The 27,536-nt window shown below is 37.4% G+C and overlaps 1 protein-coding gene across 1 annotated transcript in view; it reads right to left on the minus strand.

Annotated features, from left to right (window-relative positions):
* LOC127413600 (dystonin-like) overlaps positions 1-27,536 on the minus strand; it is a 276,523-nt gene that overhangs the window by 27,052 nt on the left and 221,935 nt on the right. The window contains exons 69-81 of the mRNA XM_051650862.1: positions 27,275-27,501; positions 27,069-27,191; positions 24,471-24,572; positions 17,453-17,554; positions 16,914-17,087; positions 15,677-15,832; positions 15,284-15,481; positions 12,447-12,575; positions 11,556-11,726; positions 8,197-8,352; positions 6,046-6,252; positions 5,665-5,784; positions 1,416-1,585 (exon numbers count right to left, since the gene is read on the minus strand). Coding sequence (XP_051506822.1) covers positions 1,416-1,585; positions 5,665-5,784; positions 6,046-6,252; positions 8,197-8,352; positions 11,556-11,726; positions 12,447-12,575; positions 15,284-15,481; positions 15,677-15,832; positions 16,914-17,087; positions 17,453-17,554; positions 24,471-24,572; positions 27,069-27,191; positions 27,275-27,501 — 2,035 coding nt within the window. The remainder of the gene's footprint in view (positions 1-1,415; positions 1,586-5,664; positions 5,785-6,045; positions 6,253-8,196; positions 8,353-11,555; positions 11,727-12,446; positions 12,576-15,283; positions 15,482-15,676; positions 15,833-16,913; positions 17,088-17,452; positions 17,555-24,470; positions 24,573-27,068; positions 27,192-27,274; positions 27,502-27,536) is intronic.

The following is a 27,536-nucleotide window of genomic DNA, read 5'->3' on the forward strand; positions in this document are numbered from 1 at the left end:
GAACATTAACTGAAGCTTCTGACCAGTATTTGCATGCTGCCACACGATTGGCTGATTAGATAATCGCATGGATGATTGTTGGTGCCAGATGAGCTGGCTTGAGTATTTCTGTAACTGCTGATCTCCTGGGATTTTCATACACAACAGTCTCTAGAATTTACTCCGAATGGTGCCAAAAACAAAAACAAAAAACAACCAGTGAGTGGCAGTTCTGTGGACGGAAACGCCTTGTTGATGAGAGAGGTCAACAGAGAATGGCCAGACTGGTTCAACCTGACAAAGTCTACAGTAACTCAAATAACCGCTCTGTACAATTGTGGTGAGAAGAATGCTATTCTAATATGCGGGTTGGCGCGGTTTTGGCGGCACGAGGGGGACCTACACAATATTAGGCAGGTGGTTTTAATGCTGTGACTGCTCGGTGTGTATATATATATATATATATATGTGTGTATGTATATATATATATATATATATATATATATATATACACTACCGGTCAAAAGTTTTGAAACACTTACTCATTCTTTATTGTAATTTTTTTCTTCACATTTTAGAATAATAGTAAAGTCATTAAAACTATGGAATAACATAAATGGAACTATTGGAATTATGTTGTGACTAAACAAAATCCAAAGTAAATCAAAACTGTGTTATATTTTAGCATCTTCTAAGTAGTCACCCTTTGCCTAGAATTGACATTTTCTCAACCAACTTCTTGAGGTATCACCCTGGGATGCTTTTTAAACAGTATTGAAGGAGTTCCCATCTATGTTGGGCACTTATTGGCTGCTTTTCTTTATTATTTGGTCCAAGTCATCAATTTCAAAAACTCTTTTTTAAATTAATTTTAGTTTTATAATGAAATAAATTAATATGGTGGCACAATTATATTTTTGTCTACAAAACTAATTTCAAACATTTAAGCATACGCCTTCAGATCAAAAGATTTTTAAGATCATAAGAAACATTTCAGTCAAGTGTTTCAAAACTTTTGACTGGTAGTGTATGTATATATACACACATACACACACACACACACACGCACACACACGCACACACACAAACACACTACATATTATAGATTATTTAAATTGTAAAGTATTTTTACATCATGGCAGTATTTGTTAATCTGAAAAATAATACAAAATAATTGTACTGCAGTAATGAGAATCTTTTGAGAATTGCCAATTAGGAATAATAATAATAAAATGTATGGACATTTTACAGTAATAAGAATGTGACAGGAACATGTGCTTATTTGTCAAAAAAACAAAAAGCATAAATCTTTGTAGTTCCCCCCAAAAAAGGCTTTATATTCTTTATGCAAATATAATTTCATATTTATTTCTTTTGATTTTTGGGGTAAAATATGACCTGGAAGTATTTTTATGAGATTCATCCCGTAAACTCACCTCTCCACAGATTTGCCACAGACTGTGTCCCATTTGTCCCTAAGCTCACTGAGCATGCCATCCAGTTTCTGGTTGTCATCTTGCAAGGAGGTCTTGTCCTTCAAAGCTCGGCCCGTGCGACTAGTGGTGTCATACACTGAATGCTTGCTGCCCAGAGCTTTCTGGAACTCCTGTAAGCCGCCCAACACAAGAAAACAGGGGTCTAGGTCACTCAGGGTAATTTAAATGTAGCTCAAGGTCATGTGTGTCCTGCAAGGCCTTATGAGAAGCCTGATGTCATCAAATCCTGCCATTTGTGTTTTTGTCTGACTCATCAGAACATCAGAAGCACTGCTGAGCTGCTAATTACATACCAATGTACAGCACTGCGCTCACACAACACTGCGCCCACTGATATCCTGCTTTCAAACCCCTGCTGATGCAGGTTAAGTGTACTGTGACAGGGAAGTCTGACTTCACTATTGAAGTATTACACTGAGAAAATTCTACAAAGGACAACTTTAAAAGTAACAACAAAAATGGAATGGTGAAGAGAATTTAACAAATGTTCTCATCAAAGATAAACCCCTTCAGTGCTGCTGCATATTTTGGCTGCCGTCTGCACACATTCAGCGGACTAATTGCAAAACATCTGTCATTTTACAAAAAATCCCCTGCATTAAAAAAAAAAGAAAATATTCCATGAATTCTTAAATAATGTTGTACATCTTTACACTCTTATGATGAGTATTCATTTATTTATGAATTTATGAATTTTTATCCTGTCTTTGAAAGCCTGTGATTTAGGCTCTGTTTGCTGTATGTCCCTGCTAAAAGTTTTAATTCATTTTACGAGATGAAAGCAAGTACTAGAAATAAGACCTTTTCCTCTATCACAATATACAAATCTGATATGTAGCTGGCACTCTAACGCAGCTGAGCACTCACCATGTGCTCGTCCTTAGGCACTCAAGTATATTTTGTGATCCCACGCAACTTTGCCAGTATTTTGTTGACTATATCAGCCTCTGAACAGACTAGAAGCTTCCCCTAGGTGTGGTTGGAAAGCTGAGATCCAACTCTTTGAGATTATGTGTAATATTTGATCATTGATGGTCGAGAACATATTTGCAGATGTTTTGTTACGAATGCTTTTTCAGCTAGACTGCACATTTTGTTCTGGTCATCTGAGCCATAACATTGGATTATTTACCCAAACAAGCTCACAGACAAGTACAAAAAAAAATACAGAGCTTAATACAAATAGAATAAACATACCTAATTAAAGTTCTACGTTTGGATCCTTACTCTCTCGTGTCGTCTCTTCCCTTCACAAAACCCTGACAGAAGAACCAACCTACATTATGGATCCAGCAGAACATATCCAGAAACTCTCCCAAGGGCACACTCCTGCAGCTGTGTACTGCTCCATTTTTTTGGAAACTGGCCACTCAATTGCACTGGCATGAGAGATCCCTCAGGACCAGGTTTTGGATGGGACTCAATGGCCCTATGAGGAAGCTGGTTCCTTTGGACTGTGATTTTCAGTCTCTTCAGGATTTTATCACTGAAATCATAAGGGCTGACATTCTGCTCTCAGCTCTGGTGGTCCCGGAGACCCCCTCGATGGAGGCCCCTCTGCTTCTAGCTCCAGTGGTCCCGGAGACCCCTTCGACGGAGGCCCCTCCGCTTCCCGCTCTTCCTCCTGCGGCTTCTTCTGATACTCTTCCACCTGTGGCTCCGCCCTCTCCTTCTTCTGAGACTCTTCCTCCTGTGGCTTCGCCCGCTCCTCCTCCCGAGTCTTCCATGGCTCCACCTTCCAAGCGCTCCGTGGCTCCACCCGCTCTGCCTACTGCAGCTCCGCCTGCTCCACCTCCTGACAATCCTCAGCTCCTTCCGCTTCGCCTCCTGAGACTCCACCCGCTCTGCCTCCTGTGACTTCGCCTCCTGCAGCACCGCCCCTTGAACTTCCAGCTGCTCTGCCTCTTGCGCCTCCTGCGGCGCCGTCCCCTGACCCTCTGCCAGTTCCGTCCTGGTCTCCTGATCCTCCTCCAGTTCCAACCTGGTATCCGGATATTCCACCAACTCGACCCAGGCCACCGGACCCCGCTCCCTTTCTGGAGCTGCCAATTTGTATCTTCCTCTGTTATGTCTGTCTTCCTGTCCTTTGCCCAAATTGTATCCCAGGTGTTCCTTGTCTCCTTGTTAGCCCAAGTTTATATATATCCTCTTGTTCTTTGTTCCTGGGTCAGTTCTTGTTAGTATGTAGTGCGTTAGTTGCCAGCATACTGCTGTAGAGTTTTGTTACCTTCTTCTTCATATAATTTCTTCATCGTGGTATCCCCTTCTTTTGTTTATAATTAAAGTTCAGCATTTGGATCATTACTCTCTCATCCCTTCCCTTCACAAAACCCTGACACCACTAAACTGGGTGCAAGTTTAATATCATGATGTTGGTCACAAGACACAAAAGAACCAATGAGGTTTAATGTTCTTGACGTCCAACCTGCACCACAGTCGCTATGTTTGATTTGGGGGCCGCTGTTGAGAGTTAATCAATAATTTTATTTTATTTCAATTTCAATTTGCTCCACCTCTGAAACAATTTTCCTTTTCAGCTGACATCACAAATCAATATTACTTTTAAAACCCCTGCCCTCCAAACAAATGATTCCATTCTGGTATAAAACATCCACTTTACATGATCCAATACATTTCTAATGAATAAAATTAAGTCCCATCCAAAAATTGTTATTGTTTTACTCAGAAATAAGATCACAGATTACAAACATGTAGCATACTATGTGATTATAGCATGCTAGAAGATTTCACCAAGGCAAGTAAAGCAACAATAAACAAAATAACAAATTTGCAAAAAATAATTATGTAGTGTCACCTGCCGAATTAGCACCCACCACCCACCAAATGGGGGTATTTTATGCGTGGAGGGCGGGCGACCTGTAGACGTCTCGGAGTGACATATGGCAAGGAATGCTGTTAGACACAAAGATGTGCGTTTGAAGAAGCACACTTGATTATATCTTGAAGAACAGACGAAAGAAAAGCTGTCGATGTGTGTGTGATTTGCAGTGTGTTCAGAGGTTTATTTATGCTTTGGTGTTACGTAGTATACATACTGTATGGACAATATATAATAGTGGCTGGGAAAAAATCTAAGTGGCTGGTGAAATTGGGCATTTACCCACCACTGTGGCTGGTGGGCAAAAAGTTAATTTCATACCCTGGTCATTAGTGACACGACATATGTAATAGTGTCGCAATATACATTTGTGCTTCCATAAGTCATATTTCTATGATTATTTCATATCTATATCGATTAAGTTTACTATCAAATGTTAAGTAGGTACATTGGTGAATGATCAGTATTTCATATGCGTGTACACATACATATAATAAATGCTATTTCTTATGGCAGTGCTGATATTTCAGTAATTGACTTCATATGCATTTGCAATGCGGAAGTAAACTATAGCAAGTGCAACACCTGAACAGTCTGATACATCTATTGCCATTTGAGTGTAATATTGAAATTATGCAAGTTGTGTGTCTATTTAGACTCAATTTAGAAATGCCTGAGTCAATACATATGTGTAGCTACTGTATTATTTGAAGCTCAATGAGTTTGACAGCTAGTTGCATCTCATAAAAGTTTAGCGTGGAAGTGATTAATCCTGTTTTATCATTTGTTGCATCATCTATTTTATATATGAGACATAAAACATAAAAATATAATGATATATATATATATATATATTATTCTATTATTTTCTAATCGTCTTGAGAAAAAAAATGTATCTGGGTATTTTGCAGATCCATTTATGATAGATGTGCACATGTAACAATGTTTGACCAAAAAAACCTTTTAAGGGATAAAAAGTGTGTGTCACTCTAAAAGTGAGGGATATGTCACCCCTAATTAGTAAGGTTACTAAACCTCCAGATTATAGTGTGATCAAAGCAAGCCCCACATCCACCATGGCTGCATTATTATACAGAGTCATTTCTGTACACAGGCCTTGAACAGTGTTACTATGATCACAATTATTGGCATCCAGAACAGGATGTGTTTTTGTGACTCATAGTCAATGAAAAGACTATAGAGAGTGAAACCACCTGGTATTGTGATTCACATCATGTCTGTTAACCGACACTTGTCAGAAGTTCCACATACACAAATGAGGGATGGAAACATGGTGTCAGCATGAACTGTAGAGATTAATATGAGTTCAAAGGGAAAAGTGCCGTTCACCTTGTGTTGGGCTAACTGCATCTTGATCTTGTCAGGATCATTGGCGATCTCCAGCTCTGAGTCCAAAGCACTCTCTGACTCTTCCAGCCACTCCATCAGCTTGTTCCAGGTGTCGTGGAACTGCAAAAGACAAGGCCATGAGAGTCCATTTCATTTGTGTTCGCCCAAGGAGAACATTCTGTTATCATTTACTAACCCTTGTGTTGTTTTGGGGTTTGGAAAAAATAGAAAATTTCCTATTTTGGGGTGAACTATCCCTTTAATTCAGACAGGATTCAATTTCAACTAAAGTTGGTTAAGTTTCAACCTAACAGCATACTGAGTAAAACAAAGCAAAACAATGGCTTTAATTCTTTTTTTAGCACAAGAGAACTTTCACACCTGTTTGGCACGTTTCCTGGCATCATCGAGCAAGCGTCCTCTCTCCAGTGATCTCTGCACGACCTTCTCCCAGCGGCCCTGAACACTCAACAGCAGGTTCTTGATCAACACCACGTCCTGCTTCTGACTGAAGTACTTCAGATGTGTTCCTGTCTTATCCAGATCCATGATCTGATCCCGATGTGAATTCACCTCTGTCACAAACACCTGCAGACAGCCAGCGTGAGAATGAAAAAAAAAAGAGCTGTGTCAGCAATCTCAGGGAATTAGGCAGATTATACAGTGAACTCTATTTAATCTGGCAACTTTTTGACTATGCAACGATTGTCAAAAAGTGGCCCAATTTACCTGAATTTACCCTACCATTTTGATCTGCAATGATTTGGTTGGAACCAATTTAAATAAGCACTTTCAGACTAGATTTTTCAGGAGTTTTGCAGTCTGAACTGAATGGATTTTTAAGAAGTGTTTTGCAACCTGCTTTGAAACATAATGTTCATATCACTATTCAGGAACATCACAGCACGTTATGTCAAACACAAGCTCAATACTTCTACTCATTCTCAAGCCCAGACAGAATCTGCTGACTTTTTTGCATTTTTCCCCTTGCTGATTTTTTAAGGGAAATTCTGCTGAAAAAATTAAAACCTAGTAAAATGTGTTAAATAGAACTCTGAGGTCTATAATCTTATTGACAGCTGAAAGCATCATCGCTTGTATTTGTACTGTATTAAAGCATATTAGAGGTCAACCGATATATCAGTTTTGCCCAGGGTCGGACTGGGGCAAGATTTCAGGCCAGGAGTCTCAATCTCATTCAGGCCATCCAGTCACAACAAATTTTAAAATGACAACCTACTGTAATGTATCAAAAAATAGCATAATTTACTTTTAGGACTATTAAAACATTTTTGGAAAGTGAGACCATTGCTGCTGTTCCCAACTATTAAATGTAACAGTAGGCTGCGATTAGTACTTGGAGCCAAGTACCAGCAAGCACAAAAACACAACGTTGGAAATAAGCCATAAAAACTGCAACCCGAAACTGCCCATATATATTAAATGATTTATGAAAAAACAAGCACAAGTCACTTATAATAAGACTAAATAATAATAAAAATGGCCAAAACAGTCACAAGGCAGGCCAGGCCACCAGGATTTCTCCCAGTCATCCCAATGGAAAATCCAGGCCTGATTTTGCCAAATAATCAGTGCCGATAGCTACTTTTGGAATTATGGGTTATCATCAGGAATTATTGGTTATCGGCAGAAAATAAAACCGATAGTTCGCCACCAAAAGGTTTTCTTCATATGGGCAGCATTGGAGGGTTCTTCAGTACAACTGCAGCCTCTGAAGCTGACATATAACCACTCACTGATCATTTAACTATTATTGATTGTTGATTTTGTGTTGATTTTGATAGACAATGTCCCTTATTTATTGTTTACGGTCATTATTGGGATTTTAGTTGTACAATAAACTGCATCAGGGATTTCATTCAGTTTAGACTCTTCTAGCCTCTATATCTGTGCCCATCACAGTAATGAAAGACAAAGAAAATGTTCTTAAAAAGAAACACATTCAATAAGTCTATTTTAAAATGACTGATTAATCATTTATCAGCTTTTTCGCCTCTTGGTTATCGGTATCGCAGAAATCCAATATCAGTCAACCTCTAAACAGCACATAATATCCTAAATTTGAGCTTCTTCAAAGTAGAAAACCTTTGTCTAGATTACAGCTCTGCATATTCTGTTCATTTTCTCGTGTTGCAAACAGTATTGAATGAGTTCCCATGTATACTGGACACTTATTGACTGCCTTTGCTTCACTACCCGCTCCAACTCATCCATTTTAAAAGTTTGTAAAGTTTTGTAATAAAATTCCTACATAGGTCCAATATATATTTGTCTACCAAACTAATATCAAGCATTTAAGCGTCAACCTTTAGATCAAAAGGTTTTTTAGATCACGACAAACATAAATACAGCAAAATTTTGACTGGTAGTGTGCAATAAACTGGCGTCTGCTAACAAAGAATGCAGCATGCTAAGCTGCCCTGAATGCAAGTTTGTGTTAATAGACTTTAGCGTAGATAAATGTGACACTGAGTGAAAGGTTAATCCATCCTGATGTGAGAGAGCACTGACCTTATGCTCATCTATCTGGAACATGATGGTCTCCAGGATGAGAGAGGCAGGAGACACCATGGTAAGGGTCTGTTCAGCTTGAGTCAGCCAGTTAATGAAGTCCTGATGTGAGTTATGGAACTCTGTTGCCATTGCCAGAGCCTCCTCCAGTTTCACCTAGGGGCAATTACACACACGCGCACACACGTTTAAAATCCTTTCCCTATCCCAGTTTAATGTGCAGAGACAACTGTAAGTAAGCCATTTGTAGGTTATCTAACATTTGAAGTGCCTTGCTTTACATTTTGACTTTACTATTGTTACAATACTTATTTTCTTCGTACATATTTATATTTCATAAAATCTCATCATTACATGTTGGAAAAGTCATCTCATTTGTTCAAAATGAAGGTGGATATAACAAAGGACCTTGGTTTTCATCTTCCTGCTTTTGTAGAGTTGGTCATTCTACTTTGCAAATAAACATTAAAATGACCCCAAATATAAATTATTTTGATCTTCCCTTTAGCTAGATATGATAATCAAGACACTTGGGCATATGCTCCGTGGCGCATTACGGGCTGAAGCCCAGGGGCCCACAACTCCCACGGGGCCCAGTGGGAGAAGCGCGTTTAAACACTTCCAGCGGGAGACATGGTTGTTGACATTGTAACAGTGTGCAACCGTTAAAGGGGTCCATGAAGTGCTTGTTCAATGCACAGCAGTCCCCCTTTATAAACTTGCCCTTATATTTAATGCAATACTACAGTATATAAGCATTTTTTATCAAAATACCGCAGTTACTGTTATTACTGTAAAATTGTGATTAATTTTAGTAAGGGTGATAATGTGCAATTTGATAAACCTTTATTTTGCCGCATGGCACAGTGTTGTCTCTTTTCCTTGTCGTCAGTGCTATTTATAATGTCGGAGCTGTCTAGCTGTTTGTGAGGTTTGACTTCCTCTATAGCGCTTTAAACTAGAACATTTTCACAAGACTTCAAATGGGTCGCCTCAGTGTTGTGGTTTGCGCCGCAATATCGGGGGAAGCCCAGTTGATGCATGCACGCTCCAAAGGTACAGTATAATAGAGCATAGCAGATTATTTGCAAAAGTCGTTCTTTAATGGCTCACACCACACTCCGAAAACCAGGCTTTCTCTTAGGCTGCGGAGAACCCTGGTATCTGTAACGAACAGATCTGCCACTCTTTTTTGAGCCGCGACCCACCAGTTAAGAAACACTAAACTAAGGGCATTTCTCATCTCATAATCTTATCAAGATAATAAAAGTTTGTAAACTGAATTGTTTTCCTTATGTCACTGTTCTCCTCATGCACATTACAGGTGGCCAGAGGAGGATGTGAGTCACAGGAACTGGAACATAATTACTAAATGACTTCATCGGACAGCATATAACACACTGTATTAGGCGTGATATCTGGCTGACATCAGAAGTGTTGAGGTATTTTTGAGATGACTTCACTACAGAAACAGTTGGCAAGAACTTGTGTAGTCTAAATCCTATTGTAAACGGATATCTTTACCAATCACCAAATTCTCCAGATTCTACACAGCAAAATTACCTAAATCAAATTTACATCAATTTACAACTTTGATATCATTCTATGAAGAGCCAGATCTGATCTGGACTTCTGAAGCCTTCAAATAAAGCCTTTCGTTTCTCACTGAATATATGTGGATTTTGATCTCTTTGTTCACCCAAAAAGAAAATTCTATCATTATTTACTCACCCTCATGTTGTTCCAAACCTGTATGCCATTATTTTTTCAGTGGAACACAAAAAGAGAAATTATGAAAAGACTTCAGCCAGCTATTTTCCATACAGTTCACAGTGACCAGTGTGGTGGTACGGACAACCGCACACGTGCACGTACATTTGCACCTGTCCTTAATCACCTTGATTGGTGACTCAGAGAAAGAGAAAGTTTAAAAGATTGTGGCTTAGAACAAAACATGGGGGGAGATCATTCACACGAGAACGAGTGGAATGAAATGCAGGTATAGGGGTGATTGCAGTAACAAAGGAGGCCGTGGAAACTTTACAGGAGTGTCTGGCCGAAGTGCGCTGCCAGTGCACTATCCAATTCAACAGAGGCCCGGCGTCGCTGTTCAGTGAGTGAGAAAAGTTGAGGAGAAGTATGCAGTTAACCAGGTATTTGGCTCTTTAGTTTCTCCACCTAACCTCTGGAGTTTCCCCAATCGACTCTCTCCCCCGCGAGTTGCCTGCTGAGAACAATCTTCCGATCTTGTACTCGTTTAGATACACACACGCACACGTTTATTAATAGTAGTCTTGTAATTGTGCTGTTTGTGAAGGTGTATTGTATTGTTAAATGTCATGGGGAATTCCAAATTATTTGATGTCTGTGATGTGGAAAAAAACAATTCAATTGATTTGGTTTGTGATTCTGTTATTAATTACCATAATGATTAGAGAAATTGTTAAAAATATATACCTACATTTCTCATTTGTAACAGGTGGTTTTTAGTTTATTTACAGCTATCCTGGGCAAATGGATTCTTTTTGACAGGTTAAACCTGTCTGGTGCCCAAATATATAAAAAAAATTTACATTTAAATTTAAGTTTGGGTGCACCAGCGTTACACCACGGCTGTCAAGCTCAAACAAAAGGACAAAACGGCACCATAAAAGCTTCATAAAAGTAGTTAATGAGTCACACGCTATATTCAAAGTCTTATGAAGATATACGGTAGTTTGTAAGATGAATAGACTCAAATTCGCAGAAAATCTTGACCTGGAATGTACCTCTCAAATCTCATTCGCATATACGCATATTAAAATTTTGAGTCACAGGGAAGAGAAATTTTGCAAATAACTTACATTTTTGTCTGTTCCTCCAACAAAACTATCGTGTGGCTTCAGAAGACTTGGAATATACAGCACATTTTTATGGACTAATTTTATGATGATTTTTATGGTGTTTTTTCAATATCTTTTTGGAGCTTGACAGCCACTTTTCATTTTTATTTTACACTTTCACAGCCTGAACATTCATAATTTCTCCTTTTGTGTTCCATGGAAGAAAGAATGTCAGGGTTTGGAATGAGTAAATAATGACAGAATTTTCTTTTTTTTTGGGCTGAAATATTCCTTTCAAATCCACCTTGATAACTTTACAGTCCACAGGCAGTCCTACTCTGTCGTGTACTGATTTATAACTGGCTTCAGGCATGTGAAATCATCAAAGTAAAACGGCTCACAGATCTGAAATCACAGCTAGATTAACAGGATCAGCACTTGGGATCCGGCCCAACAGCCTGCTGATGTCAAACTGACAGAAGAACATATACAACACAGAGTACAGGGAGAAATTTAGATGAGATTCAATTCTCTCACCTTCCTTTCTGCCATTTTGGCCTGCACACACTCCCATTTGTCCTGCAGGTTATGCAGGTCCACATCTGTGGTGCTGTCTTGACCTGCAGGGGTCATGGCCAAAATCTGCTGCCCTCTGTGAAGAAGTTGCTTGTAAATCTCCTCCTTGGCTTCCAATGTACTGCACAGCTCCTATAAACACACACAGACAGCGTGATTTAAGACAACCTGACATATAATTACTATTTAGAGAGTTATTTTTTAAAGCTTGAGTCATTTCTGATATTTGAGACTTCTAAGTCTATAAATGGTCATACAACTAGATATAGCCAGATATCACAAGTTTGATCATTGTGATTTTCATCCCCAGTTTCAAAGAAATCATTTTCCCAAAAAGGAAAATTCTGTCATAATTTAATCACCCTGTCACTCCAAACCTGCTTTTGATTTTGTCTTCCATGGAACTCAAAAGCAGAATTTTTGAAGTGTCTATAAGCTGCTCTTTTCTATAGAAAATTTCCATATAACAAACCATATTACTCTTTTGAAGCCATACAGTAGACTTCTATGAGGAAAAGACCAAAATTGTAGTCATTCATCTTGCTCTCTCATTTGCATGTGTGCACATTGAAATCTTTTAAGTGAATAATACAATTTCTATCCATTCCTTATGCAAACCTATTGTACAGATTCCGATGACTTTTTGAACTTTTTGACTTGTTTTTAAACAACATAAGGGTGAGGGTGACAGAATTTTCATTTTTGGAGGCAAACCATCTGAAATAATGCGCTTAGATTAAGCACACTGAGCAAAATTGTTCTTATGTAACAAATGCATAAAAGATCCCAATCTTTGTGAAATGATACAAGCTTTCCATACGTGTCAGATGTCTGATATTATTAAACACACACCAGATGGGTATTAAGCTGTTCGCGGGCAGTGTCTGGTAAGCCGCCCATGGCTTTTGATGCCAACAGCTGACGCTCTGTTTCTTTCAGCCACTGCTGCATGTCTTCAATCTCACCATGGAAACCTTGAGCCTAGAAAACACAACAGGCAATGTCACAACAATAGACTCGCACTTTCATTACCAGTCGCAGGGGCAGACACTTCATTGAATCATCACAAAGATTATTAGTCTCTACAAATGGCAAGAAACAAGAACAATGGTGTCTGGGTTCAAATAGAGTTAGCACAGACAATAAACTGGCTTGTTCTTTTTTAATGGGCAATAATTAAACCTTTTTTATTTATTTATTTATTTTAAGGAATGTTCTGCATTCAGTGGAGGTCAATGGGGCAAAGCCCTGACGTACTTTTTGTTAAACTGATTATAGTAATCCTTCCATACAATTTTGTTTTATAAAATTAGCTACAAATTGTCTAAATTTTACTATTTAGTGGTGGAACTACTTTTTCTTGGTGGATTAACTTCTGGTTATGTGTTACCATTGCACATGGTAAAACACTCCTCTATTTCGAACATTTTTAAATATATTCTATTTTCCTCTGTTTAAACCGTTCCTTTTTGCTATCCTTGTGTGTACCAAGTCACGTTTTAGTTTATCGGATTTACATGGTCATGCCAAGAGTTGAAACATTGAAACAATTTAATTTTGCACATACAAGGTTGTTAGTAAGTGAATCTCAAGAGACATGCCAATAACATTTCCAGGTTTACCCCAAAATCAAAAGGAAAAAATAAAGTACATTTGGCTTAGAGAAAATTAGGCCTATTTTTTAGGATTGTTTGCATTATGACATTATTTATATGACCATTGAACATATTTTTGCCCAGAATTCTCATTGCTGCAATGTAGCAAAAATGCAGAAATTTGGCAAGCATCATCTACAGACCCTTCAGACAAAAAGATTAGATTTGTCAAAGCACTTTGGAGTTTCAAGCCAATGAAATGTTTGAGCGTGGCCCATTTACACTTATTGACCTATATCTACTAAAAACATAGTCCAAACTTAATGAAACTTGGTTAACTTTGGCACAAATCCATTTTGAGGATGCACAACTAATTTCATCTAATTCTGGCAATCCGGGGTGCTATAACTAAAAAAAAAAACATGCATCTTCTTTGGTTTAAGTGCTAACATATCCATAAAATATAGATTCAACAAATCAGCAAGATGACCGCCAGTAGCAAATCAAGTTTCAGCAGCTAATAACTTTAACTGTAAACAGCCATTCTGAAATTATGAAATTTGGCATATACCTACCAAATTTTGTGATAATCGGATACAAGGCAGCGCTATAATATTTTGTACACCTAACAAAAAAGTTATCGTGAGAGATTTTATTCATTTAATTGTTTAGAAGATATGAGGCAATACATTTTTTGAGTGTGGCCAATAATAACTCGTTGGCCTGTATATTTCAGCACAGTATCCAAACTTAACAAAACTTGGTACATATAGACCACGTGACATTCTGAGGACACATGCCAAATTTGAACATTTTCCAAAGTTACACTACTGGTCAAAAGTTTTGAAACACTTGACTGAAATGTTTCTCATGATCTTAAAAATCTTTTGATCTGAAGGCGTATGCTTAAATGTTTGAAATTAGTTTTGTAGACAAAAATATAATTTCATAATATAATTTATTTCATTATAAATCTAAAATGTAATTAAAAAGCAGCTAATAAGTGCCCAGCATATAGATGGGAACTCCTTCAATACTGTTTAAAAAGCATCCCAGGGTGATACCTCAAGAAGTTGGTTGAGAAAATGTCAAGAGTACATGTCTGCAAATTCTAGGCAAAGGGTGAGTACTTTGAAGATGCTAAAATATTTTATATAACACAGTTTTGATTTATTTTGGATTTTGTTTAGTCACAACATAATTCCCATAGTTCCATTTATGTTATTCCTTGATGACTTTACTATTATTCTAAAATGTGAAAAACAAATTATAATAAAGAATGAGTAAGTGTTTCAAAACTTTTGACCGGTAGTGTAGGTGGTGGTATAACTTAAGCAAATCCTAATTGTGCAACTGTGATCAAAGAAGTTGAAATTTCACAACAAAACAATTGTGTCCACAGAATCTATTCTGTCAAATTTGGCTATTTTGGTCATGTTCTCTTCACATGTGCTTGGACTCTGAGAATTGCTGCTTTGTTTTTTACTTTTGATTTTGGGGTGAAATGTGAAATGGACGCGATTTTGTGAGATTCACCCAGTAATCAATATTCTGTTGAAAAAGAAATGTGGCTGTACTTTCATTACAGTGTGCATTTTAGCGTTTATCCCAGCTCTGTCTTGCTATGTCATATCACTGTAAAGTGACAAATTAACAGAGCTCAACTTGTATTGAACTCGGAATAAACTGTTAACAACCATTTTTGACTGGACTTGACTCACTGAAACTATTCAGTTGTTCTTTGGCCAACTTGTTATTTACTGTACCTTAGACATTAGCACTTGGACATTAGTGAGGACAATAAAAACAACATTATATTTTCATAATTTTTCTCATTTTAATTTGTTAAGTAAAGGATTCAATGTCAGCTTTCAAAGTGTTCACACATTAAACCAAACTCTCTGAGTGAATGCATATGTGTGTGTGGACATCAAGCTCTTTACAGCTTCACTTCCACATTCTTCAAGATTAAGCGAGGACATTTTTGGCCTTGTGTTGAGAATATCATCAATCATTTCTCCATTTTAGGAAATGTTGAGCGTCTGAGATTCCAGAGGGTTGCCAGATATCTGGCGGGCTGTGTGAGTCTCTGACCTGCAACAGGGCATTGTCCAGCAGCTGTCTCCTCTGTGCAGTATTTTCCAGGATGGTTCTCCAGCGCTGGTTGAGGTTCTCCAGCTTGTTCTGCAGACCACTGGCCTCCTCTCCAGCACTTGAGTCAATCAGGTCACAACCGGCTTTATTCACAGCCTCCACCGTGCTCTTATGGGCCAGAACATCATTCTGCAACACCTGCCCAATGGAAACCAATGAGAAATTTTGATTACAGGATTATTGATGAAAGCCAATCCTGAAGATTTTAGCGAAAACAAACACATCTGTGCACACATGGAATGGTGATTCAGGGGAGTCAGGAATATGACTGTCACTCCCAAAACTAATCAGTGCATACATGGTCATTTTGAGCTTGTTTTCACTTTGACGTACATGGTGCTTTGCAAGCGCGATCTCGATGGCTTTTGGGTCTCCACACGACTTCCTCTGTTCACTCAGCAGCTCTTCAGTGTGAGTAAGCCAAGCCAAAAGTTCATCTAATGCATGCTGGAACTGCCCAAGAGCCAACAGCGCACCCTCCAGTTTGTGCTACAAGAGATCAGGGCAAAGAAGATCACAAATGTACTATTTTGAATTCATGAAGTATAGTGTAATATCAAAGATACAAGTATTATACAGTTAAAACTAAACTTCAAAGTTGAAGTGAGTAATTTATTTGCCATTAGCAACACCAAACAAAATTGCACTGTTTGAGCATCCCAACTGGACTGAACAATATTGGTGCTCAAATGATGGTGCAAGTTTGGGATGGCACAATATGCTTGTGTGAACAATGGTAGATGAGAGGAGCATTTGAAACTTGTTGTAAAATTATTACGTCATTATTTTTGCAAAATTCTATGAGAACTTACACACTTCACCTTTTAAAATGGCCTGGAATCAATATTAACCTTATTTACTTCACAAAAGTTGCAGTGCGCACAATTAGTGTATGCTATACTAGATAGTAATAAATAAAAAAAAATCATAATCTTTACTAAAAGGTAAACTTACTCCACCACTTTCTGCTTATGTAGGACTCGTGGGTGGGGAAACATAATATTAATCAATAAATGCCCAGTTTTCACAATCAAATCAAATACTGACAGATAAGACCTGCCATATAGGAAAATACATCCAGAATCCCCACCCTTTTTGAATAATGAAATTTCATGACTTTTCCAAGACCTTTCCAGGTGTTTTTGATAATCGGATGCAGAAATTTAAAAGTCATTTTGATTCAGAGCAAGATAGTTTTGACCCGTTATTGGCCTAAACAAAGGAATCTCTCACAAATTAGACATCATGGCTTGCGAGCAAGTTTTAGGGGCCATTCACACTGAATACGTTCCATGGCTTTTAATATTTCATCAATTTTTCTGACTTTTCCAGGCCAGGAAAACACTTTTTTTTTTTTTTAATTCCCTGATATTTCCAGGTTTTCCATGACCGTGGGAACCCTGAATCATGAAAGTTACATAAAAATGCAACATAAGAACTCCAAATCAAGTGGGATAATTGACCTATTTACTTTCTTACAAATTCCTGGGGTTATTGTTCATAATGTTTCAGTACATGTTATTCAAAGAAAAGAAAAAAGGTACTCTTTTCTTTCTCCCGGTCATCTGACCTGTCTGTTAATAATCTTTTTGTCCAGGTTGTCCCAGAGCATCTTCAGCTCATTCATTGGCTCCAGGATGGGACTGCGGTCATCTTCCTCTAACACCTTCTTCAGCAGGAGTCCGGCTTGATGATTCAACCTCTCCATCTCGATCTGCAGCTGGTACGCCTCACCTTTGAACTCCTAAACACATACACACACCATAAAAACAAGTGTTACATGAAGTTCCCGCAGGAATTGCTCACAAAGGGAATATCATACTAAAGCAAAGTATTTCACCTCACCTTTAATCCATTTAAAAACATTAAAGGTTAAACATTAACAATTGTGCAGGCTTAAAGCAAATGTGTAAGATCAAAGGAATAAATTGCTCCAAGAGCAAACACAGCTGCTATGTACTCTGGCAGGTCAATTCTACTCAAGAAACAGTGAAAAGTGAATGGGGCTGTAGATAAATAGCTTTATACTTTCAGCTGCATTGATTGTGACAACAAACACAGGCTCACGAGAATGAGAAAATCTCCCACACACAAACAGTAAAGCAATACCTTCAGCTCCTCAATCTGTTGTTTCACTGTCTCCAGGTCTGTGCCCACGGATGACATCGAGTCCAGTTTGCCTTCCATAATATCCACAGAGTCAAACATGTTCTGTAGAGGAGGGAAAACTATTGTTATACAGAGAACAAAATCCAGCTTTACATAGAGTCGAGTTTCACTTTTAGCCCAAATACAAAAGTGGCTCAGACAACTAACAATGTAATGAGCAAAACTACAGTAGGCCACACCAAACCAACTCTACTCAAATCTGGTGTTTTGGGAAAACAACTAAAGTACAGATACAAGTAGAAGTGAAACTGGTTGATAATAAGGTTGATAACGACGTTATCGGCAATGTCGACAATAAAAAATTGTCGACAAAAATTTTCGTTGTCGAATAGTCGTTTGATCTCATTTAACGTAACATGAGATCACATTAAACTTTAATGATGCCGCACGAGAGCAGCACTGCAGTTTGCGACTGACTGAGGAGAGGAAGAATTACACAGCTCACAGCCCAGAGCACTCTAAACTTTCTAAGCTTCAGGTGATGTAGGTCGCAAAGTATGAGGGAATTATACAAAAATACCAAATAAGTAAACACAGAAGCACTCTTGTTGTGGAATAAGTGGAGCCAGAGCTCTTTAAAGGAAACACACCGGCATTACATCTTTAATGCAGTTATATTTAATGCGTTATAGCTTTATTAAAGTTCAAATAATGCGGAAGCAGATCATGTAAATAATTACAAACTCCGAAACTGCCATTTCTCTGTGCAGTCAGCGCCTCTTCTATGAGTTGCGCAAATGTCCCGATCTAAGGGGGAGAGATTGAAACTGCATCCGGCTGATGCACACTCTGTCACAGGGACGCTCGTCCCTCGAGCACGCACGCTTAATGCAGCTAGATTATAACGTGATGACTCACGACTTATTGAATCATAATATATGTGTCACTCTGCATTTCTTATCGTGAAGAAAATTGGCAATACGCAGCTTTATTAATAAGAGAGAGTTTGTTTTTTTTGTGAGTTAAAGATGGATCGAAGTGAACAGAAAGGTGAGAGAGGTAGCCATCGCTCCATTATACACCGCAACAAAATACACTTTTGATTTGTTTTAGTTTTGGCTTGTTTTCCAATTTAAATATCTAAAACTCCTTTAAGACAACGTGCATTTACTTTAGCAGCTATATTGGCCTGGGTAGCTCAGTGGTAAAAGACGCTGGCTACCACCCCTGGAGTTCGCCAGTTCAAATCCCAGCGCATGTTGAGTGACTCCAGCCAGGTCTCCTAAGCAACCAAATTGGCCCAGTTGCTAGGGAGGGTAGAGTCACATGGGTGAAAAACCCATGAAAAAAAAAATTGATCTTGAATATATTTTGTCTTTACTGCACTGGCAGAAGTATAACCAAGTGAAAAAATACACATATACAAAATACACTTACAGTATATTCAAGATACATTCTCCAAAAGCAATTCTTAACATCGTATATGTTGCTTCTCAAGTAAATGTATCTTGTTAAGGATTTTTAGACAATTATAAATGGAAAACAAGACAAAAACACTTGTTAACAATGGGATGTTTTTGCAGTGAATTTCTTTACTGAATTAAACTTAATAAAAAGTATTTTTTTCCTTTAATTCAGTGAATGTCAATTAGAGGTATTTTTAAAAGATGATTTTGTCCTCTTTATTGTTAGTAAGCACATTTAATACAACCTTTTAAGTTGGGGCACAAGCTGAATAATCGTTAAAAGCTAATGATTAATCATTCAATAATCGCTGAATATTCGTTCTAATAATCATTAGATTAATCGATTATCAAAATAATCGTTAGTTGCAGCCCTAGTTGATATTCATTCTGATTTCATTCTAAGAGATAAAATGACTTTGATTATGAGACTAAATGACACAAAACTACAGTAAAATGAATCCTATCAACTAATCAGATTAGGGTTAGCTAAAGGCCTATGATTGTTGAACAGTAATGTTGCTCCAGGAATATGCCCTACTTGGCTAAATCAGGGGTTTTCAAACCTTTTGATGCCAACGACCCCTAAATATGATGATCCTTTGCAAGGCAGCCCCTTCCTAAAATAAAAAGGCAGCTATATATTGTCACACATAAAAAGGGTTCCCACACCTTTTGAACAATACATTTTCAATGCAATCACATTCGTGATTACTGAATAAAGTCAAATAATATACAAATAATAATAATAATTGTGATTAATCTCATAATTAGTTGTCTGGTGGTGGCATAGTGGGCTAAAGCACATAACTGGTAATCAGAAGTTTGCTGGTTCAATCCCCACAGCCACCACAATTGTGTCCTTGGGCAAGGCACTTAACTCCAGGTTGCTCCGGGGGGATTGTCCCTGTAATAAGTGCACTGTAAGTCGCTTTGGATAAAAGCGTCTGCCAAATGCATAGATGTAAATGTGAATTGTGCTACCACATTCATTATTAAAGAAAGAAAATGTGTGGATGAAACTTGTAGCAGAATACATAGTACTGTACATTCAGACACCGGATGGAGATAGAGTTCGCTGCACCTGTGATGCGGTCTGTTTTTTATAACATTTTATAACTATATTTATTCATGTGAAAGACGAACTGAATGGGGCTGTAGATAAACAGCATAATGCTTTGATCTTCGTAGACTATGACAATAAGCATGAGTATGTGAAAATCACTCTTTGGAGGAATCTCAAGTAATCTGAAAAGAAGATGTCCAGGTCATACTGTATTTCAGCCCCAAATCAGAAGAAAGCACTAAGAAATTAGTATTATTTCTTTCTTTTTTTTTTACTAAAATAAAATGAATACTTTAAGGGTCATTCTGTGTCAACTCAACCAGAGATCTCCGGCTAAATATTTTGCCTTTGATAATTGTTTTGTTTTTGTTTTTTACTTGTGAAAGAAATGCATAAATCATGATGAAATCCAATTATTAAATGTCATGGATCAATTATTTTCTGAATAATCCATTATTTTGTTGAGTGGGGCCAAAATGACAATTTTGACCTGTGATTTTGGATCAAGACTACAGGACTTTTGGATCAACCTACTTGTCAAAATCACCTTGGGCTGCTTGGTAAGTAACATATATATATATATATATACACACTGCACATTACACTAACACACACACCACAAACACACACAACAGTGATTCTGTGTCAGTGATCAAGTGATGGAGAAAGGCTTAACGCTATTTGTTGTACAAAACAAGCTCAGAAGGGACTTGTGACAGAAATCAAGTACTTTGCAGCCTCTGTAAGGCGCAATTTAATTACCACAGAAGCACATCAAATCTTAAATATTAAGAAAATGCAGAATAAGATGTTTTTGTCTGCAAGCGCTTCTCATGTGGAGTTCAAAGCAGCGCTTGACGATGGTGTTAACACCCTGATGCAAATCGTGAAAGCGGCTTCTCAACTGGTGTAGCAAAGCGAACAGTCATAGTCTGCCGGCCGGTTAATATTGTGGAGGAAGAGAGTTTAAGAGATTTAATGCCCATTGCAATGAATACACAACCTATGGGGACTAGTTCTTTCAATTAGTCAGCCTCCCACTTAGACTCTGGGAAATGTTTAATATTACTTGAACTGGTGCTATTTTGGTGTATTTCTATCTTTATACTGTAGAAGGCTTTGTTTGGAAAATGTAAATAAAACATTATTGTTACATATTGTTTTGATTTCTTTCCTAAGAAGGAATCAATTTTTCAATTTTTAAAGGAAGTGTATGTCCACCCTTTTCCTACATCCCGTGATGCTTTGTGCAAAATATGGGTGTTACTTAGATTAAGAAGTAAACGCAGTTGTTGTTGCAGCGTACATCCATTCATACATCTATATGTTTGGATTACAAGGGCAGGGTCTCTGATTTCATGATGACATACATTAATGAAAAAAGCAATAAGGTCGTAAAGAAAAAATGGTGCACTTTCTCCCAGATGCAGTTGAAATTTAATCTAAGTACAAATGCAACATTTAGAGCAGACTTTAAGTGGAGTACCTGAGATGGCTGAGCATTGGGTGTGTGTGCTTGTATATATCAGACACTGTTCCATGAAGATCTTGTGCAAAGTTTAAACTCTTGTTTAGTGCAGCAGTTGATTGACAGGTAAGGGGTGGTGCTTCGCTGCTATCTGGGATGCATCAGCACGGCATTTACACCACCTTAAATGTGATGTCGTTACAAGCGTTTTTGACTACCTCTGTATGTGGCTGTGATCTGATCTGACCCCCGTATTTAGAGCTGACTACTTGTGATCGAATCATTCGAAACACATCTTAAAGGGATAGTTAACCCAAAAATAATTTACTCACCCTCATACCATTGCACATGTGTATGACTCCCTTTCTTCTGCAGAACACAAATTAAGATTTTTAGAAGAATATTTCAGCTCTGTAGGTCAGTACAATGCAACTTAATTGGTGCCAACATTTTGATGCTCCAAAAAGCACATAAAGGAATTATAAAAGTAATCCATACGACTCCAGTAGTTAAATCCATATCTTCAGAAGTGATATGAGGGTGAGGGTGAGAAAAAGATCAATATTTGTTATTTTTTGCTAGACATTCTTCTCCTCTGCCCGGCAGGGGGCGATATGCATAGAAGAATGCGAATCACAAAAAACACAATAAGAATGTGAAAGTGATCTGTTTCTCATCCACACCTATCATATCGCTTCTGAAGATATTGATTTAACCACTGGAGTCTTATGGATTACTTTTATACTGACTTATGTGATTCAAAATTTTGGCACCCATTCACTTGCATTGTTTGGACCAAAAGAGCTGAGAAATTCTTCTAAAAACTTCATTTGAGTTCAGCGGATGAACTATCCTTTTAATACCAGGTGTAAACGGGGTCTAAAATGACTGCAGCCAAAGCTAGCCAATGCTATAGAATGACTTCTGGCGGAAGAAGCACCCACATCCATATACACTACCGGTCAAAAGTTTTGAAACACTTGACCGAAATGTTTCTCATGATCTTAAAAATCTTTTGACCTGAAGGTGTATGCTTAAATGTTTGAAATTAGTTTTGTAGACAAAAATATAATTGTGCCACCATCTTAATTAATTTCATTATAAAACTAAAATTGTACTAAAAAAAAAAGTTTTTGAAATGGATGACTTGGACCGAATAATAAAGAAAAGAAGCCAATAAGTGCCCAACATAGATGGGAACTCCTTCAATACTGTTTAAAAAGCATCCCAGGGTGATACCTCAAGAAGTTGGTTGAGAAAATGTCAAGAGTACATGTCTGCAAATTCTAGGCAAAGGGTGACTACTTTGAAGATGCTAAAATATAACACAGTTTTGATTTATTTTGGATTTTGTTTAGTCACAACATAATTCCCATAGTTCCATTTATGTTATTCCAGAGTTTTGATGACTTTACTATTATTCTCAAATGTGAAAAAAAAAAAAAAAAAAAAAAAAATTATAATAAAGAATGAGTAAATGTTTCAAAACTTTTGACCGGTAGTGTATATACATACATACATACATGAAAATAAATTGGTACTTTTATTCATCAAATTGGCATTCAACTGATCACAATGTATAGTCAGGACATTAATAATGTGAAAAAATTACTAATTACTATTACAATTTGAAAAAAATTTCAGAACTTCTTAAACTACTTCATGGAGTTCTCATAAAAAAATCCCCCATGTGACAGCTTTGCAGATCCTTGGCATTCTAGCTGTCAGTTTGTCCAGATACTCAGGTGACATTTCACCCCACGCTTCCTGTAGCACTTGCCATAGATGTGGCTGTCTTGTCGGGCACTTCTCACACACCTTACAGTCTAACTGATCCCACAAAAGCTCAATGGGGTTAAGATCCATAACACTCTTTTCCAATTATCTGTTGTTCAATGTCTGTGTTTCTTTGCCCACTCTAACCTTTTCTTTTTGTTTTTCTGTTTCAAAAGTGGCTTTTTCTTTGCAATTCTTCCCATAAGGCCTGCACCCCTGAGTCTTCTCTTTACTGTTGTACATTAAACTGATGTTGAGCGGGTAGAATTCAATGAAGCTGTCAGCTGAGGACATGTGAGGCATCTATTTCTCAAACTAGAGACTCTGATGTACTTATCCTCTTGTTTAGTTGTACATCTGGCCTTCCACATCTCTTTCTGTCCTTGTTAGAGACAGTTGTCCTTTGTCTTTGAAGACTGTAGTGTACACCTTTGTATGAAATCTTCAGTTTTTTGGCAATTTCAAGCATTGTATAGCCTTCATTCCTCAAAACAATGATTGACTGGCGAGTTTCTAGAGAAAGCTGTTTCTTTTTCACCATTTTTGACCTAATATTGACCTTAAGACATGCCAGTCTGTTGCATACTGTGGCAACTCAAAAACAAACACAAACACAATGTTAAGCTTCATTTAACGAACGAAATAGCTTTTAACTGTGTTTGATATAATGGCAAGTGATTTTCTAGTACCAAATTAGCAATTTAGCATGATTACTCAAGGATAAGGTGTTGGAGTGATGACTATTGGAAATGGGGCCTGTCTAGATTTGATCAAAAATGATTTTTTTCAAATAGTGATGGTGCTGTTTTTTACATCACTAATGTCCTGACTATACTTTGTGATCAGTCGAATGCCACTTTGGTGAATTAAAGTACCAATTTCCTTCCAAAACAGCAAAATCTGTACATTATTCCAAACTTTTGGCCGCCAGTGTGTGTGTATATATATATATATATATATATATATATATATATATGAGTTATATCAGTCAATTCAAAAATTATATATATATTTTATATATATTTTTCATTGACTTCCATGCTTTCCCTGTTTGAAAACCCCTGGGCTAAATTATGTCATGTGAATCATTCATTTAAAGATGTTTCTTCCATATGAGCTCAGATTGATGGGATCACACCATAATGTAATGACAAGTAATGGAAGTTTCTCTTCATTGAATGAGCAGACAGTGTGGTGGTCAGAGCTTTCAGGGGGTGTAATGATGTGTGTGTGTGTCATATATACCTGAAGACTGTCTTGAAACTGTACTGCAGCCTGCATGGCTTCTTCTAGAGTCTCTACTCTCTCCTTCCATGTCTTATTCATGGTCTCCCAAGCTGAGTTAACCTGCAGGACACACAGGATGTGGTCAGATTTTGTACAGAGTGACACCAATGCTGACTCACTTTCACCACAAATACTCTTGGTCCAAAATGAACACTTGCTGAGTGTGTAAAAATGGCTTTGCTGTGCTAGATTTGGTTGGTTGGTTGGTTTTGGCTTTCTTGGAAACTAATATGCAAGAAAAAAAACAGTAAAATAATTACATTTTCAAAGGGACTTTTTTATTATTAAAAAATAAAATAAAATAAAAAATTAGCAGGTGTGGCAAGTAGTTCAAACACCTTGAATGCTAAAGAGACTAACAGTAAGAAACATGTTTAATTGGTCCATTTTAAATTAATGTTCCAGATTCAAATATACATTAAGCTCTGTCGACAGCATTTTTTTCATAATGTTAATTATTACCACACAAAAAAAAAGGTTACAGGATTAAAAAAAGGTTACAGTAAGGCACTTACAATGGAAGTGAATGGGGCCAGTCCATAAACTACAAAATACACACTGTTTCAAAAGTATAGCCATAAAACATAAACATTATACATACTAAAGCGATTTTATTGAAAAAACAATAGCTTAACAACGTTATCTGTGTAAAGTTATATCCAGTATTACAACTTCATTGTCATGACGACGTAACCCTGGCTATTCGGGTAAGTGATTTCATCATACTAAAATAATTGTGTATATTAAACGTTTATTGACTAGCCCCATTTACTTTCACTGTAAGTGCCTTACTGTAACCACAATCTTTGCTTTTTAAAAACAACATTATGTCCCAAACACTGTCGATTGAACTTAACTTGTATTGAACCCAGAAGATTCCTTTTGCTATTAACTTTTTTTTTTATTAATTCTTATGAGGAATATGGAATAAACAGAACATGTTCACAGAATCAACTTAACTCCCATTATATCCCCCTCCCCAACACCACCCTGTCCCTCAACAAATATCCCTGTGGTCAAAGCCTAAATTACACTATGCACACATATAAGCAAACAAACAAAAAATATTTCAGAACATAAAAAATATAAAAATCAACAAACAAAGAGAAAAGAAAGAATTCCACAAAGAACAGAATTTACAATTACCACCACAATCTGTTTCTCTCCACATGGTCCTCACTAAGATCCCTCCAGAAAGGCCAAATACCTGTACCATTTCTTACCATATGTGTCTATTTTGCCAACTGTAAATACCTGAAAAATTGAGACCTAGAAATCCCAAATTGCAGTGTTATATTTTCAAATGATCTCAAAGCTCCATTTTCATAAAGGTCACCAAGTGTAGCAACACCCCTCTAAATCCATTTTTCCAGCAAAAGGGGGACTCGTTAATACATAATTTGGGGTTCAACCATATGCTTGAGGAAACATTTAGGTAAATATCAAAATTGAACATACGGAAATCCTTTTTCCAAACTGCATGTAAGTGTGAAATAATGGGATGCATTTTTACTTCTCTAAGAAGTTTGATAGAAAGACTTTGCAATGGTGAGATTGGGGTAAGGACCATCTATTCAATGTAGTACCAGGGAGGGGCTCTCTCAGGTGGAAGAGACCAATGGGCCAAGTGTCTAAGATTAAAAGCATAGTTATACAATTTTGGGGAGGCCTAAACCTCCTTTGTCAAATTGGTTTATATAACTTACTGAAATGCAACTGAGGTCGTTGACCATTCCAAATAAAAGACTTAGATATTCTATCAAGCTGTTTAAAATAAGAAAGAGGAACTTCTAGAGGGAGAGACTGTAGTAGATATTTGAATTTTGGAATACAATTCATTTTTATAACATTGACCTTTCCTGCCATAGACAGATGTAGTGAAGCCCACCTATCCACATCACACAAGGACCTTTTCATTAATGGGCCAATAAACTAAATCTCTCAAATTTGCTAGAAATAAAATTCCTAAATACCTAATGCCTTGCTTGGGCCATTGAAAGGCGCCAGGTTAGAAAGCCATGGCAAGGCAATATAATGTCAGAGCAAGAGCTTCCGATTTAGATCAATTCACCTATATCCTGAAAATTTGGAGAAAGAATAAATAATTCTGTGGAGGCTAGGCAAATATCTTTTATGGTCGGAGACAAATAATAATAAATTATCTGCGTAGAGTAGAAGTTTATGCACCGCACCTCCTGCTACAATGGCAGGAAAATCATCCTCGGAAGATTCCTTTTAAAGCATTTAAAAAGTCAAAAAACATATGAAACTAACAAAAATGTATCATAGTAACCATAGTTTCTGACAAACATAGTTACTACTACAGTTAATGCTGCAACAATAAAACTGAAACTTAGCCTCCATTGTCATCCAAAAACAAATGAGATAAAATGACTGAAAGATAAAAAATGCTTCGTATACTGTTTGAAGGAGAGTCCATATTAATGTACAGTATTATGGTTGTATAGCAGAAACTACCGTATATCTATACATGTAGTTATGTGTAATCCTTCAATCATTATTGTCCCCTTTGGTGGGCACTTGTGACATCATTACCTCATCTATACTTTTCTTAATCACTGGTTTGTCAGGTTCTCCACATGCTGTCAAGAGTTCAGCCCCCAGATTCTGGACAACATTTAGTTCCTCTTGAAGCCCGTCAATCTCCTCTCTGAAGCTCTGTAGAACAAAACAACAAAGACCATGAAGATGTTGAGCAAAGCTGCATGAACATCAAACTTCACGTTCTGAGGGCTCCAGACCTCCACAGACTCCTGCTGTTGTTTGACCACGGAAGGATCAACTCCAGGCTCCTCCAGCTCTCTCAACAGGTCATGTGTGTCCTTGATAGTGACGATCAGAGCGCAGTGGTCACACCAGAACTTCTCAGCCAAGTCCATGACGTCCAGGAGCTTCGCCTCTCTTTCTTCCAGAAGAGCCTGGATGTCATTCCATACAAACACCATGTGGTCCAACTTGTCTTGAACAACTTCAAAACAAAACGAAAGACATCTTTAGTAATTA

This window comes from Myxocyprinus asiaticus, chromosome 23 (assembly GCF_019703515.2).
Source record: "Myxocyprinus asiaticus isolate MX2 ecotype Aquarium Trade chromosome 23, UBuf_Myxa_2, whole genome shotgun sequence".
NCBI lineage: Eukaryota > Metazoa > Chordata > Actinopteri > Cypriniformes > Catostomidae > Myxocyprinus > Myxocyprinus asiaticus.